General features: G+C 40.1%; 1 protein-coding gene across 5 annotated transcripts in view; it reads right to left on the bottom strand.

Annotated features, from left to right (window-relative positions):
- THSD7B (thrombospondin type 1 domain containing 7B) overlaps positions 1-17,786 on the bottom strand; it is a 355,621-nt gene that overhangs the window by 208,043 nt on the left and 129,792 nt on the right. For all 5 annotated transcript variants that reach the window (XM_075757230.1, XM_075757233.1, XM_075757234.1 and 2 more), the window contains one exon: positions 2,186-2,981. In XM_075757230.1, coding sequence (XP_075613345.1) covers positions 2,186-2,981 — 796 coding nt within the window. The remainder of the gene's footprint in view (positions 1-2,185; positions 2,982-17,786) is intronic.

The following is a 17,786-nucleotide window of genomic DNA, read 5'->3' as shown; positions in this document are numbered from 1 at the left end:
GTTTGCTCTTCTTCATCAGTAGTCAAAATATCATCACTCTTGTAAAGCGACATCTGCGAGATCGGGTCCGTTCTTCAGCAGAATGGCAGCAAATATGCCACACAACAGAACGAGGAGGACATTACCGGGGACGCTTAAAGGGAGTCGTTGTCAGGGGTATTTGATATCAGTGACACTGCAGCCCTGGAATTAAATATGGATTGGATTTTAGGCTGGATTTTTAGGTTTGGATTTTTGGTTTCTCAGTTCAAGCTGAATGATTACAATTAATAAGAAGGTTTTAAAAAAAAAAAAAAGAGGGGGAAGAAAGGAAAATGTGTGACTATCTGGACACTGTAAAATGACATGACTTTTTGTCCTCTACACAATCAATGGGCTTTCCTCTTGATTTTAGAGTAAAAGTCAGGGATGGGTCAAGCCTCAGATCTCTGCAGTAAATCTGAGATACAGCCTCAGCAGAAAAAGTCTGCCAGGAGGTGGCTAAAGGAGTTGTACACTCCCAAAAAGGGGGCTAGAGCAGAAAAAAAGAAAGGGGGGAAAAAAAAAAGAAAAAAAAGAAAAAACAAAAGAGAAAAAAAAAAGAGAAAAAAAGAGGGGGGAAAAAAAACCAGCAAACAGAAAGGAGCAAGTAAGATGACAGCTCAATTGGGGTAGAGTCACTAAAACGCCCAGGACCGTCTGCACTGTCATCCAGAAATTCAACATATAACTGACACAGTAGCACAACACAGAGAAAACATTTATAAAACCAGGGTCTTCCGTTCCCCATTGTCACAGCTAACATAGCAGTGAGCGCGTGAGGGCAGAGCAAGTGGAATTTTAACAAAGCCAGGATCCCCTTCCCCTCTGATAAGGAATGAGATACAAGAGCAGAAGAACAGCTAACAAGTGTTAGCAGACATGCTGGTCACACGGCGGCATAAATCACAAGTGACTCCATTAAAGTCAAGCAGCTACATGAGCATAAAATCTGTATATTTAGAATCAGCATATATTTAGAGACAAGTAATAAAGTCAAGATGTTAGAAACTGCTGAAACAGTTCACGAAGCTTGACTTTTTTCCAACCAATAAAAAAAAAATCCATACTTTGCTACAGGTGTAATAGGAGGGGGTAAGAAAAAGGTTAGAATGTATATTTTCACCTCAGTATGTGTGCAAAACCACTGCAGACATTAGCAGGGGTAGAGAATTGGACGTAAAATAGCCCCTTCTCTCTGCCATTTGAGTTTGTGCAGGTGCCAGGATCTACAGATGACTGAGAAACATTGATTTCCGCAAAATTCAGGAGCAGGAATTTTCAAGGACTTCTAATGTCCTTGAAAAACAGAACATGAGAAGTTCTCCAGAAATCCTAACTTTCTCAGAACTCAATTTCTCAGTCAACTATAGCTCCTGGCACCTGCCCAATTCCAACCTGAAGTCAAATGGCAGAATTCAGCTTAAATTTAAATATGAGAAATGGAGAGAATAAATCTTTCCATTATTTGCTGCACATTACTGTAACCTTCACATTTGAATTACAGGAAAGCAACCTACACAGACCATGAGCAATTGTTAGATGACAGACGAGGACAAGAAAGAAAAGCAAGTCACGTATCCAGTAGCAGCATCCGAGAGCTACACGCAGATGGGAAGGCTCCTCAGGAAGCAGGAGGACAATCACGGGTTTGCTCACTGATTTATCCTTCTAAGAAATACCTTCTAGTAAATTCACAAGGCCAAACTTTTCAGACTTATTTTATCCAGTGTTGATTTGTAAGAATGAAGGAGTTTAAGCTGGTGCAATTTTAGCCTCTTCTGCCAAATATATGCAGTACATGGCTGAGAATGAGACCTCCCTCTCCCACAGCCAGGGCCCAGCAACAATGCAAAGTGATATATAATTCCATTTCCTCGATGTTTCCTCAAAACAAACAAAAAAAAAAAAACCCAGAAGAGAATTATTAAAAACATAAAATTAATTAAACAGTCACAAATTGTAGAAGAATGCAAAATATTCCTCATATGCTAGCTTTACAAGAAAGGAATTAAATTAAAAAAAAAAAAAAACATAATGAAAACACATAAAAATTTGCATTTAAAACTCAAGAACGGGAGTGTGTTTGCTGGGATGCTGCCATGCCGAGCAAGCACCCCGTCAAACAAACCCACTGGGGATGAAACAAAAGACGAAGCGGCCTTACCTCAGCACAGCGGTTTTTCCATCGCTCCTTACACACCTGACCTGCCTGGTTTGGTAACCGATCTCCACCTCCCCGGCATGGTGGTGGGTTTTATAGCCTTGAAGTCGGGACGTGCTTCGCTCTCCAGAGTCCGAACCGAAATCCAGCATAGTCCTCGCTGTCAGGTCGATGTCCGTAGGCTGGGGCAGCCGGCATTCACCCCAAGACCCCACTCGGAGGCTGTAGGTGTGCTCCTCCTCCCCGAGAGGACACGGGGGAGCACCACAGGCTCTGGATTCGGTGAGATTCGGGCACGGGGCACCCCCGTAGAGAGGAGGAGCGATGACTGCCCGCGTCCGGTGTTGTAAGCTCTTTGCACAGCCTGTGCCGCACTCAGACCAGCTGGAGAACTCGGACACGATGCAGTCCCGCGGGCAGGGCACCAGGCAGGCTTGTTCGGCAGGCGGTTGCGGCGTGAAATACTCACATATTTCGTTGGCGACGACGGTTCTGTTCAGCTTCTGGAGGCAGCGGACGCTCCGGCGCTGCAGCCCGTGCTGCGCGGTGACACAAGCCCCAGCTCCCACCTCACCGCCAGCAAAGGGGACAAGCCCACACCTGTCCCATCCCGAAACCTCCCACTCGAACAGCTCCAGGTGCCAGTCACAGACTTTAAAGCACCTCCTCTGGCTTTCGGGTTTGTCCTTCTGGTCGCAGTTGGCGTGGTACGTTGTCCAGCCTTCTGCGTGGGTGCACCACACGGCCCGACTCCGAACGCCCCCCGAGCCGCAGTCACCTACGCACCGGCCCCAGTGACCTGCAAAAGAAGGAGCGTTGAGAAATGCCATGCGATACTCCTGACACCCGGTAGCATCCAAACCATATTCCGCCATGTATTAAAAAGTAAGTTAACTACCAGTTGGTCCCTAAAATGGTTTAAAAACTTCCTAAAGGCTGCAAGCCATTTCTCCTCCTAGCGTACTCCCATCACGAGACCACTCAGGGAAACTTGCGGGGGGAAAAAAACCAAAACACCCCACAACATCTCAAATTAAAGGCAGGCCAGGCACATTTCTGTAGCAGTAAAATGCATCCCAAAGCCTGAGGAAATACGAATATTTAATTTCACTTGTACAAATGAATATAAAAATGATCATGAAGGAACAACAGTCTAATAGGAAAAGAAAGTCAAGTTAAGAGGAAAACAGTCTTAATAGAGCAATTAGTCAATGGAATAAACTGCACTGGGAAGCAGCTGAACCATCATCTGCGGTGATAAAATGGTGAGGGTAAATACTATGCAAATAAGAGCATACTCTTAATAGGAGTTCAAAAATGGAAGAACTGCCTTGAAATGATAGTGTACGTGCCACAGGATAGGTCCCGCAGGGTGCTGCTCTGAGTCGCTTCCGTTTGCAGCACGCAGCACTGTAAAAGGTGGTAAAGCTAGTTATTTGGGAAGGGAAATGAACCAAAATTCAACCCAGCAATGTCATTTTTGGTTCTGGAGCACATGAACCTATATATGTAACTGTATGAATCTTATTTGAGGATTTCCATGTGAACTTAATCAGACAAGGCTAAACAGAAAGATTTTTCTGTGCCAATATTAGCCCACAAAAATCCACCAAGCCAAAAAAAATCATCTCAGGGCTATAAAGTACAAAATTGCCTGCAAACTGAAGAGAAAAGGTAGAGAAAAAGCACTCGGACTGAATCTTAACATATTAAAGGGATTTTGATGATCACGTCTCAAGAGGGTCTCATCTCATTTCTAAGTTTAAAAACTTTCCAATGCCTCATAACAGAGCCATTTCACTCAGCAGGAACATGCATATGTAATTCTCGCTTGAAAATACCCTCCAACTACCCTACCTTTTGTATTTTTTCAAGGCAGAAAATGAACTTACAATAAATAAGTCGATTTATATTAAAGAAACACTACTCCAGTCAAGTTTTTTAGAATTGATTTTAAAACTACCGGAATCAGTTATATGCTTACACTACAAAACCAAACGCACGCATAAAAACCAAGAACAGCCCCATAATGGCTGCAACTGTAATACCAGATATTTCATTCAGCTGATGGCGGCTTTGTTGGTAATCCTGTTCTTTCTTCATGAATAGAGGAGTTAATCCTCCAGAGCCAGGGGCTTGGCATTGTGTAATAAAAAATAAAAGTAAATAAATAAAAACTCCTGTTCTTTTTTTCCTTGTTAATAAAGGAGGAAAAGTAAATAGGAATGGAATATAGCCGAGCTTCTCCTCCAACACATCCCTGCTCTTGCGATGTCCCTACTGCGGGTGCTCCTCATCCCCCAGGCCAGACTGGCACCTTCTCCCGTGGTGGACAAGCAGGGGGCAAGAGGGGTTTTCAGAGTCATCAGGGTTTAGACACCTCCAGCTTTTGTTGAATCCTTCAGGCTACATGAAAAATCTTTGTCCCTTTTATGCCTCTATTTCACAGCAAAAGAGATGCGTGCAAGGTAAGGACTCAGCCGTGACACGTCTCTAGAATGGGAAAGGCAGCATCAAACTACACTGTGCTCTGCAACGGGTACGACACTAACGACACGCACTCGACAGAATTCAATGTCCTTAAAAACTGAATATTCAAAAAAAAAGAATCTTTAAATATGCTTTTCAGGTTCAGTTACGTGACGAGATCCATCAACAATTTAAATGTCCATCCTTGATATGTCACTTTGATTTAGAAGAATATTCTTAGACAAATGCCAACAAAATTCAAAACCAGACAGCGGATTATGTATATACTGTCATCTCACTAAAAGTAATAGTCAAAAATTAAAACCTCAAGTACTAGGTGGCTTTTTCTAAACAGAGGAAAGTAACTAGCACAAAGACTAAGCATTACAACGCAATTGTACCATTTGTTTCTCTGAAGCTGTTCAGCAATGGCAGTTTAATTTTTTGAGATGTGAATGTTTCAGTACAGAAGTAGTTTGGGTTTCGCCACTCTTGTTTTTAAAGCAAAAACCCAAGAGTAATATTGTTTCACTGTGCATAACAGTATTTTACTCATCAATGGGAGCTTGAAACACATTACACCAATTAAGGATTTATTCCTTATTTCTTAGGATAGCAAAAAGCATTAAAAATAGCATTAAAACCCCCCCATGGAGTAATACAAAGCAGTTCTAGCAGAGGACTGGACAAATGACACTCACCAAACCTACCACCACTCTTCCACTACTGCACAGAACTCATCCAGTTAGTACTTCTTACACAGTTCTGGGTGTTGCTCATGAACTACTCTATGCAATAGCTGCAGATTTACCAGTCCCTACATTAACGGGATAGAGAGAGAAGCAGCAGAAGCCTTAGCAAGAAGTGGCCATTATTTAATGTCAGATGTGAATTTAGAATGAAAAATTACAGAAAAACAGTTAAGCAAGGACTCATAAGTAATTACACTATCATTAGACACATCACAATTTGCAATTATTCTCTGGCGAACATGCTAAAAATGTAGTCTGCTCTTGGCATGCCAAAAAAAGAAGCATGAAAAATAAGGTTAAAAATTAGATGCAAATCCCATTACCATAGATTTTTTCCACTTCCCGATGATCTCTTTGGGACATGGCAGTAAACTTACCCACAATGTTTCATTGCTTAGTTAAATATCCTGTTCAGTAGCTTAAATGAGGAGAAGGATGTAAATACTTCCTAGTCAATAGTCTGCTTTGCAATTAGAATTATTTTTCAAAGAGTCATAAGTTACACTTTCCTTGAAAGAAATCTAAGTCAATTAAAAGAAACATCTCAGAACAATGTGAATAATAATAATAATTACACTTTATTAAAAACCCACTGGAATTCAGACATAGAAAGCCAGAACTTCAGAAAGATACTTTACCACTCCCAATCTGGAATGAGAGGCCACTGGTAATTAGAACAGAACAGTAAACAAAATGAAATCTATTTCACAGTGATCTGTCTATACAAAGTACAAAAAGATGAAGATAAAGGATAGGTATCGTCCGTCTCCTAATCAAATACCAGATGGATGTTTGATCTCATCACAACAGGACACGGGTCGGAGGATGAGAGACAGTGGACATATGTTGAAACAGGGGAGTTCCCAGCTGGATATAAGGAAAAACCTCATCACTATGAGGATAACCCTTGGAACAGGCTGTCCCAAGGGACAGCAAAATCTCATCCTTGGAGGCTCTCAAGATCTGACTGAAGAAAGCCCTGGGCTACCTGGTGTGAATTCAATGCTGACTCTGCCCTGAGCAGGAGGTTCAACCAGATGACCTCCCGTGGTCCTTTCTGACCTGGATTACTTGACGAAGGAGCATGTGACTGAAAGTAAGGCTTTGTCCACTAGGACTTACTACCATGCCAAAAGAAGTTTTTCACTAAAAAATACCACTGAGACCTACAAAGTACCAAGGAACCTGCAATAGCATAAATAAATCCATCAGTCAACCAAAGCAAAGAGAAACTGAATCAAATCACTATTTCCAAAAATAAGTAGTTAAGCAAAACTTGCCTGATTTGTATAAAGCTGGTAAGAGTCAGTGGGATGTCTTTGCTTATGGAAAACTGTGAACAAAGACATCCTACTGTCTCCTGCAAGACATCTATAACACTGTGGGTAATAATGACATGAAAAGCATTAATAAATCAAGTCAATCTAATACAGAAAAACTACACATTGTTCTCTTTGCCATCTTGTATCGGACAGAAAGAGTACTCTACTATCATCCCATAGAGCTTCTCTAATCCCCTTAAAAGCTTGCAATAACACTGCAATTGTAGTTTATCTGAGGTACTGTGCACCAATTTGCTTTTCCTGCCTGCAAGACCTACCTACAATTATGCAATAATTATGTCTGAAAGGATACAGTGACATCCTGCTCTTTGACACACAGGTCACACGAGCACAAGGCAAGCAGGCTATTCAGACAATAATTACATATCACAGACAAAATGAAACACCACTAAACATCAAACCTAAACTAGGAATCCCAGTAAGACCTGCTTAATAAGCATGCTATTGCTTAATAAGGATTGCTACAATAATTATGCTTTGTTTACTGTGACATTTAGCTTAATTGCAGCCATTTCACCATCTGAGAATTCATTCAACAATAAGAATCTTCCACAATTATTCTGGTCCTGTAGCTATCTATTAACTTGCAAACTTAGGACAAGATTGGCAATCAGTTAAAGAGAGTATTGTGTCATTTATTTCAAGCAGGTAATAGCTATTGTCCAAGCCAAATCTGATATATAAGGTAGTGATGGGACACAGAAAAATCTAACGGACAATCACTGTAATAGTCCTCCACTTTTTCTTTGCGTTTAAGTATCAAATCTAGGAGTAATTGTTCTAGATCTTAACAATTTGTTTTTCAACAGAATATACTAATTCTTAAGACAAAGGTCCCCAAATATCGTAACAGAGGCGTTTGACTTCATTAACACCTGGCTGAGGAATAACTCCACCAGACGTGATCAGTAACTCCTGAAGATCACTGCTTGTGATTGTCCACTTTAATCGAATATTTCTGCTTGAAATGTCATATAACCGCTTTGGATGTCATTCCAGCATCCTTCCACCACAGCGTGTTTGTATGCAGAGGAAAGCTCCTACTCATTCCATGATTTCTGAGAAGAGATAACAGCTGATTCAAACAACACATGAGCTTTATCCCTAACGGCATTACAACCCGTTAATTGTAACTATTAGTAATGGTGGTAAAAAATAAATTCCACTGAATTGGTTTCCTCAGAGTTGGTTATCAGCAACACTCTACCTATCGTATGAGAAATTTTTGTGAGTTTTATGCAATTTTATGAGAATTATGTAATTTTTAAGGAGATTTGGCAGTATATTTATTAATTATGAACCAAACCAATAAAGATGGCGTGCACTACCACACATTTTCTCACCACCAAATCTCCTTTTCAGTATGATGCAAAGACATTCAATATAACGCCAAGAAAAATATTTCTAATGATTCGGGTAAAGATCTTACTATGCTGATGAAAGTCGTATCATTTGCATACCATGCGCTCTCCATCTCAGCGTACTCAGTCCGGTCACATCTTTTCTTGCAGACCAAACAGACTAAAACTTTTGGGACCAACTTCATACAGCGTCTAGGGTATCAGACCTGATACATTTAGGTATTTATTATTACAAAGTAATATTAATATAGCTGCTGTTAGCGTAACTGCCTGCTCCTTTGCTTTCTCTTTGCCCTCCTGTATGCCTCCCCTGTATCTACTGCCGCATCTCAGCCAAAATACAGCTTTTCGTCCTTGCCTGTACTTAACTGTCTCAATTATTTTGCTATTTATTATTAACAGCAATTCAGTAAAACACTTTCTCTGTAATTTGTATGAAAGATGCTATACAAAATAAAAGACTATTAGTACTATTTCCAATGTGTCACACAGGGCATATAAAATTCCTCTGATTCCTAGGATTAATTTTAAATTCCTGCAGCACTTTTTTAAACTTTCATGACCTACACAAATGAGTAATTCAGCGACTTAGTTATTCATCTTATTTTAGATCAGAATAAAAGTGAAGCTTAGTGACTTATAGCCATGCAGCAGTTTGCTCCAATTCTACATTTCAGGTTTTTGCCTTATTATGCACATGTGGTAACACTCAAGACACACTCCGGCAAGAAAGACACTCTGCAGCAAAACGTAATGAACACTGCTGTTTAGGAAAATTCAGTGATTTACTAACCCCTTGGCACTTGAAGGCAGGACTTCTCAATATTAAGCACTAATGTAAACTGTGTTAGCTGAGCTACTCAATCATATGCCCACACCCCAGAGACAGCCCAAGGAAAAATACTCTTTTCTTTTAACTCTTAGTTTAAAAAACAAAAAAACCCAAACCAACCAAAAACCACCACCCAAAAAACCCCAACCCACACATTCCAAAGCATTTCCGTAATACTCATCTGACACATTTTGAGTGTTTGTGAAACCAGATTTCTTGCCTTGATAGCAACTGACATTAGGAGATGAGGCCATGATATATATGAAGTTATGTACACTATAAATACAAAAAGTATAAATAGCTGTTATCAGCAGATTACAACTATGAGTAGTATACTGCATGTGAGATTAAAAACATCTCTGTACTGGATTATAGATAGTTATAATCAAACTCTGACCTTTTTTAAAATTCTGAACACCTACGAAAACCAATTCCTTTTAAAACATAATAGCCTTTATAAGGTGTTTGTAAATGTAACCTTAATAGAAAATGCAGCTGAAAAATGCTTCTTCAGTCACTCCACCTTGACTTTGGGGCTTTTATTTCCCAATAGGAACCATTATTTCCCCATAAAAAACACCCAGAATCAATACAGCATCGGTTGCACACCATCTCCTGCAACACAAACTGCCTGGCTTACCAGCGGGGAACCGGAGGAAATGCACGGGGCGTTGCTGGACACCCATCTTGATACCTTCGTCTGATCCCCAGCCTCCTCTCTTATGTTTAAGTCTTCTCTCCAACCCATAGGAAAGTTCAGATCCCTCCAGGCAAAGTAAGAAGTTGAGGAGGTCTATTCTGATATTTGCACGGAAGAAGAAAGGAGCTTAATGTATTTATGAATGGGATTATTTCATATTTGCCTGAAGGAACTGGGTGATTCAGAAGGCCCACTCCAGTTTTATACAGGTCCTTGCGTGGTTTAACACCAGCAAGCATTGCACAAGGCTCTTTCTGCTTTTCCATAGGCTGGCTTCCCCCCACCACCCTTCACACAGGCAGTCACTTCGAGTTGTTTTTCCAGCATGCAAAGCCCAGGTCTCACTCCAGGTCCACCTCCCTGCTAGTAGCCCACCAACAGGTAGGATCTCTGCAGAGGCAATGCACTCAGCTCTGGAAGAGACCACCTCATCCACGTCTCCACGAAGAACCTGACCAAACAATGTCAAGATCCGTGCTAACGGACTCCCAAAGGAACCACACCAGGAAATTCTCTGTCAAAGGTTCGCTGCTCTGAGACAGGGTCTCGGTGGGACAGCTACGGGGGAAGCACTGGCAGTGGTTCAACATCTGCTCGGTGTTCGAGCTCCAACACACAGAGAGAATTCTTCCATTACTTCTGCAGTAATTTGTTACTTGGCAAGCCCCACAGATACTGCCATACCTTCTTCTGAACTGTGACAACTGCGGTTTCTAATTTTCTTCCCCCTTTCATGAAGTTTAAATTATATTTGTTCACTGAAATAATAGCAACCTTCTGTTTTTCAGAACTTTGAAAATTTCAATAATTTTTTTCCTCAAAACAATTCTCAGAGAAAGTCATGAAATAATACCCCAGTCTGCACACCTGCAAAACCTTTCTGAAGTATCAGAATTTACTTCACATGCACATAATCACAGAAACATGTACATCCTTCTCCAGACACCATTTTAAGGGAGAACTACATTTTTCTGCTTGGCTTCATGCTATTCCCAGCTCACATATTTTATAACCCACTACAGCACAGAAGCCAACGTACTTTTTCAGATACCACAGCAATCCATAGGCCATGGTAAAGGAACCGAAATCCACAATTGCATACTGAGGTGCTACCAAGCCTGGCTGGGGTTAAACGCTGGAATTGCATCCTGCAGAGCTCATCTGCTCACACCTACAGAGGTGTTACTGGGGAATATTCTCCAGGCAGGACCAAGCCAGCAGCCCCTCTGCCCGTGGGTATCCCCTCGCTCAGGAGCACAAGCGGGGCTGCCCAAAGCTCTTCGAACAGAAAAGGCAGACGGTAAAATATAGACACCGTGTACTTACCTAGAAATACCTTCTCAACCGTATGGACCAGACACTCATTATTCTTAACGAGCATTATAGAAGAGCTACGCAATGGACAGGATTTCCCACGGTGCCCAAACTGCTACTAAGTAGTATTTCTGCATAGATGGAGAACACCGACAATAACAAATCCCTGACAACAGATAGCATAATTAATTCATGTGAAAAGTACTATTTTTAAATATGCGCACAATCAATTTTATAAAAACTGGACAGAGATTATTGTAGAACTCCACAAACTGCTTTTACTGGGCATCTTTTTTTTTTTTTTTAAATTTACAGTCCATATTCAATTATCCACTATTAATTACTTATAATTAAATTCCCATTTACCCTAAACACTCTTCTTAAGGTCTCCAAATTCTAGAGGAAAAGTATTTTGGAAAAGAACAATTCTCTGCCAATACTTGAGAATAGTTGTGCAGGAATAAACAATACGAGCAGCTATGCCAAAGCTTGGACCGGTAAGTGTTCTCCAGCAGTAAATCAATCCGCTCGTCTAGCAGATGCTGTGAGCCCAGGCTGCTGACAGGAGGAACGGCTGAGCCTTGAGCAGCGTCTAATCAATGGAAGAGGGCCAAAGAGTTTAAGTTTCCAGTGTGAACCAGGATGAAGGGCTTTAAGATGGTTTTTACTTCAGGGAAGAGTGACAGGCATATAGCAAACACAAAAAAAAAAAAAAAAAAACCACAGACAAACCACAAACACCCCACTGGAAAAAAAACCCACCCAACCCCCAAAAAAACACAACCACAAAAAAACACCAAACCCCAACTAACTAAATCCAGTTCACAAAAACTCAACTGGGAGGGGATTAATATAATGACAAAGCCATTCGTTTCCAAATTGAAGTTACCTCCCATCACATCATAAATTCAGCTCCTTGATTGCAAGGTCCAGAAGAACAGAATAACTAAAATACCTGAGTTTGCACTCAGAGAACATGATCGCATTACTGTGTTCAGACTTGCAGGTGTTAAGATTAGAAAAATCTTGGGAATCTTGTGACAAGAATTACAAAATATAAGCATAGCATATCTAGATAGGCAGATGAAGCAAAAAAAATCTCCATCCCATCTGGAGGCACATTTTGCCAGGCATCGTTCTAAATGACTACACATGCAGGTGAGTGAAAGCAAGTTTTGTCAGATTTAAGATCTGTGCATCAGGCCAGGCTTGAGATCCAGGGATTCGATGAAGAGGTTGTATTATCTTGTGATGCTTTTGAACTTTTTTGCTTTTCTTTCTTTTTTTTTTTTTTAAACTAGCATGTTAGACATATTTAGAAGCTGGAGAGCAGGCTATGGCATTCAACTACCGTCCATCCAGAGAAACAGCCCCCTGCTGCAGTGCTTCTCTGCAAACCTACCTCTCAAATAAGAGCAACAAAACCTAGAATGGGGGCGATAACACATTACAACATAAAGAGCGATTTTCTGCTCATTTTATTTTTTAATTTAGTTTTTTTTCCTTTTCCAGCTGAGTTAGATTCCTTGGAGCAAAAGCCTGTAACGCTCTAAGGATAAACAGAGAAGACAGTACCGTAGTCTTGGCCATAAATCTGTGTCAGGCCATTAACACGAGCCCAAGCATTGCAAGTCCTGCGGCGGGCAGAGCGCTAACCCACGGTCCCAGGGTGGGAACAAGACGTTCAGGGGAAGAGGCAGGGTGTGGGGTTGGTTTGGCTTTTTTCTTCTCAATATCTACATGGCTGAAATAAAGAAAACTGAAAATAGAACATCGGTTCTAATAATTTAAAAGATGGAACTGTTCAAATATCAAATCGCGCCCTAAAATTATTCAGAGGTCAGCCTTACTGGTTGATCTTCACTACCTTTTTGGCAGATGTTTTGCTCACATTATTCTGAATTTACAGTGGTTACACGTTTCTGAACAGTCTCCAGCTATCACTGAAATCCTAACAGACGGGCACCTTTACATACATTTCACAAGCTTCAGCACAAGGGATAAAACCGCATCCTTTGAGATGTTTTAACAGCTCAGAATATATATCCTGAGGAGGACTCTGCTAACATAGATCTACGTTTCTTTTGAAAACCACTAAGAGAAGTGGCAGGGTGCAGGGAGCACTCCGGCATTCTGCTGGGGCTGTTGGCTGAGCAGAGATGAACAATTTTGAACTTGGAAATCTGGTCACTGGTGCCATAAAAGATACCACGCTACGATGTTTTGAAGTAAAAGACTGGTAACATGGAAAAATATCAGTTACGGATGCACATATGCTGTACGCATATTTTAGATCCAAACTTAAGCCTCTGCTTTTACAATGTTAGCCCACACTTTGCAACTGAAGATTTTTATACGTAAGTAATCATTTAACAAGGCCTCAAAAAATGTAGCCCTTAATAGATTTAATTAACAGGTTAATGATGTGCATAGCATGCATGCTCTCAAAAGCACAGATTTTCACATTAAGCTTGTTTCTGTTTCACAGAAGCAGCTTTCTGTAGAATATCTGTGCTAATGTAATTACACATCTGGTACTTCTGCTGCTTTCAATTGCAGAGATATTTATAAACAGTGCTACTAATTTACACAAGTGCACCTAGCTGTTCTAATGTTTTACACTACAAATAAAGATATTTGCATGAAGATTCAACTGGATAGAGTTCTCTTTTGTAGCTCTGAGTGGTTCTAGTGAATATATAAAATGATCATTTAGCCTGCAAAATAAACCTAACACTTACACTATTGTCATGACTGCCTGTGAAACCTGCATAAACTAAAGATGCCTCAAGTTCACCTTGATATAAAGGGGTCAAGTACAAAATTTTTCAGACAGTTTTAAATTAAACATCAGCATTGGTAATCATCTTTGTTCCACTGTGTCACCAACATGGCAAAACTAATGTTTTAAAATATCATTCCTTGGCGATGTTCATTCATCATCCTCACTGTAACCGAGAAATGATCGAAAAGCAGGCCAGAATAATGGAAATCCCACATTATCTCTACCAGTATTGTCAAGAAAACGCAGTGGTTATTAATTTAAATATGCTTCAGAGAACAATCACAACTTCAACCACCATTCAAGAAGATAAAAAGCCATTCCTACCTCAAGTTACTTTCAGTTCAATTTAGGTGACATTTAGGTTCATCACGATAGCACCTGCAATCCCCCAACTTACTAAATATTGACAAATACCCTTTTTTTGCTTCATATTTTAAGGCACAGCCGATTGAGGAAAATCATATGTTATTTAATAAAAGGAAAAGAATATATGTGTGAGCGTGCATAACCCTGCTATCAAATATGTATATATACGTATACGTGCTATGAGAGATTTATATCCAAATTACGCCATTTCGCTTACATTTTGGAATTTATCAGTGTTTTTTTCAGCCAGCCTGTACCCAATGGGACAGAAGCCTATGTAAAATGTCACGACTGCCGTATCATGGGTTCTGACACGCCGGAGCCAGCTCATAATCCTCTGAGGAGACACTTCCAGTGTCCTGGAGGTGACCATGGAGGCTGCGGATACTTTTGAAGATGACATGATGGACAGACAACAAACAAAAAACTGAAATCTGCTCATATAACTACTCCAAACCCCCTGACAGTAATTCGGACAGGCAGAACAAGGAGTGTTTTGGGGGGAGAGGGGAATAAAAACACTTAGCGAGTAGTCCTGAACTACGGATTTTAAAAGGCTTTTAGTTTTGCTGCTTTTATATGAGTAAGCTGTTTCCATATGAACCAGCTCATTAGCATGTCCCAGCTGGATCATTAACCAGAACATGGAGATTCAATATCACCATAAGGAAACAATAAACTGCTACAGACAGGGCTTTCTTGAGAAATGGAGTGGGTTACCTGGCCTCTTCTAGAAGGAAATCCAGCTCTTAGTCTTCTCCCCAGGCAGGTTTAAAGAATGACAAAGTTCACAGCAAAGTTAGCGTATCCGTCCACGAACTGCAGCTGTAATAAATCTGTCTACACTCTCAACTGATGGACAACACGCAGCTGCAGATAAATCAGACTGGTAGTTCTGTGAAATAAGAAAAATTGGTTCTTCCCCTAAGGATACTGAAATAACTGCTCTTAATTGAGTTTTCTTTCCAGTGAGCATTCTTTAACTCAATCAAGCCACTTGGAAATAGGCTTCCATTAAAAATGTCTATTCCCTTCTTATGATTCCTATGATAAACGTAATTCAGAATATTCTGAAGTAAATAAAGCCAATTTGATTTGAGATCCTTTTAAGAGTAAGCCATATATTTTATATACACAAATAGAAATGACTGGTCAAATGGCAAAAATCAATGAAGAAAGGGAGCTAAGAAAATGTAATCCATATTAATTAAATGTTAAAAACATTTACAGTCTGTCATATTTGACATTTAGAAATTCAAGATATACCTCATCTTTGAAAATTGACCTTAAATGACTCAAGTTCTCTCTCAGACGATGAAGATAGATTTTTAGTTTACATCAAATCTTGATATTACTGCAGATATAGAAAGTGGGTTCCAAAAAGTATAAACAGAATGCATGTATGTGGCGAATGATGTGCATAATCTTCAGGTGTCTTTAAAACAAACAAAAAAAACTTAGATTATTTTAAAGAATATTTACTGCTTTCAGGACATGTTTTTAAAAAATTCACATTAAATTCTTTCTTACATTAAAAACAGCATGCTCAATTTAAACTGTTTCTACTATACTCGCTTACTTCACTCCAGGACCTCTGAGCTCAGACACTAAGGTCATGTTGGCAGGTTTGTCATAGATTCTTCTACTTAAAGGTTCAGAACAGCTCCATCAATGAGATCAGTTAGGTTTATTGTCTCATCACTCTTCTCAAACGATTTCACTGCACCATCTTCCCATTCTCCCAAATATTCTAATTTAGACAAATCAAACCATCTTGACAGGCAAACTAAGCAACTAAATACTTTCCTACGTTAATTTTTACACATGCAAATACAAATTATTAATGATTACTCAAGCCAACATTTCCATTCATCTAAATTTGTCTGGTTACAATAGCTGCTGCCCAAAGAATTTTCCCGGGATAGTGACGGATGTGTGATCGCACACCATATCCGCGTGACAGCCTTATTTATTTCCACATGCGATCAGGTCGTATCCAGTAAACAGCGGGCGTAACATGGACCGCTGTTGAAAGCTGTAAAACCGCGTTAGGAAAGTAGTGACTGCGGATTAAAAACGGTGTTAGGAAATTTATGACCCCGTGTGAGGATCTTCTTCCTTACTGCAGGAAGAAGGAACCATTATCATGAACGTCATATTCCTCCAAGGAAAAGCCTCCAGATGCTGACAACCCACCACCACCGTTAGGACACAGGGCAGCAGGGCGAGCGTAACACCAGGAAAGATGGAGAAGCTGGGAAACGCGTGTATAACAACTTTAACTGCATTACTCTTCTTTCTTTTTCTGCTACAATTAGATGTGGACTAATAATGATTATGCACTTAGGATTGCAGTTATACTAACAATAATTAATTGGCTATGGCTATACTTACATCTAAGGTGTGTTTCCTCCTTGCCCAAAAACAAGGACCAGAACATCGGTAAAAACACAAGTGTCTGCTGTAATGCCATGTATTCAAATAGCTTACTCTCGGGAATAAATCAGATTCAGATATTTGTGTAAGTAGAAATCAAGATGTTTTGCATCAGCCCCCTTAGAAAGATTCTTTCCATGTATTAGATGCTGAAATGCCTCAAAAAAACAAGTTCACTACAGCTCTCCAAAGAAAAACAAGTTCACTATGGGTCTCCGAATGCAACATTCAGAATCTTGGGTATTGCAACAGACCTTAATCTTTTAAAATAATTAATTTAATTTCACATGTAATAACTGAAGAACACTATGCATGACAAAGATACTTATGATAACAGCTGCTTTTCATTTTTTTAAATATCAACTAATCAGAGCATTTTATAAACTCTTCCTTAGATTAAGGCCATACTAAAGCCGTTCTAAAGTTTCATGTGTGAATGAACCCATCCATAGCAAGTGTGTAGGGTTTTTTACATACATAATTTATGGGCAAACAGATTTTCCCCATCGAAACTTCAGTGAGGCTCAGAAATACCTTTTTATGGTCACCTTAAACTCCTAAGTCATGCAATTATAATGAAACTGTTTATGCAAGCTACATTAAAATATTAACTCAGCATCAAGTATATACCTCAACGGCGCACAGCAGTAACAACAGCATATGTCATCTGACCCACAAGGATTACAGCATTCACCAGCTGGACTGTTAGAACAAGTCACTGGGTGCCAATCACCCTGATAAAAGATAGGTGGGTTTACTGATCACGATGCACATCCTTTGCCCCGGGGAGGAAGAAGAACAGCTGCTACTTCCTGGAAAATCCTTCATATTTCCTCTCTTTAGGGAATTCAAGCCCCAGACAAATGAACAGGTTGGGCTGGCAGGAGACTTCATTAATTTCTTCGAGTCTAGTTTTATGTACATGCTTGCTAACTCAAGGAGAAAAACGCTTTTAAGAGAAGACCAAGTATCTCCCCCTACTACATCCACGTTCTCTGCTCAGGGGGTTACGAGTGTCAGGACCTGCAGTTACCTGACAGAAGTACCCATGGCATCACCTTCCAAAGGAGAAGACAGAGGACTAAACTCTGCTCTCCGTTATGCCAGCATCAATTCAAGGTGAGCGAACTGAGTCCACATTCCTGCTCCATTCCTCATTTATCTCCACCCTACATTTTGGACATCCAGCCAATTGCTAAGTTTCACTGATGAACCTCAGTTTGCCAAGAAACATTTTAAGTAATGT

This window comes from Balearica regulorum, chromosome 6 (assembly GCF_011004875.1).
Source record: "Balearica regulorum gibbericeps isolate bBalReg1 chromosome 6, bBalReg1.pri, whole genome shotgun sequence".
NCBI classification, from domain to species: domain Eukaryota; kingdom Metazoa; phylum Chordata; class Aves; order Gruiformes; family Gruidae; genus Balearica; species Balearica regulorum.
This window is presented reverse-complemented; position numbering and strand designations above follow the sequence as displayed.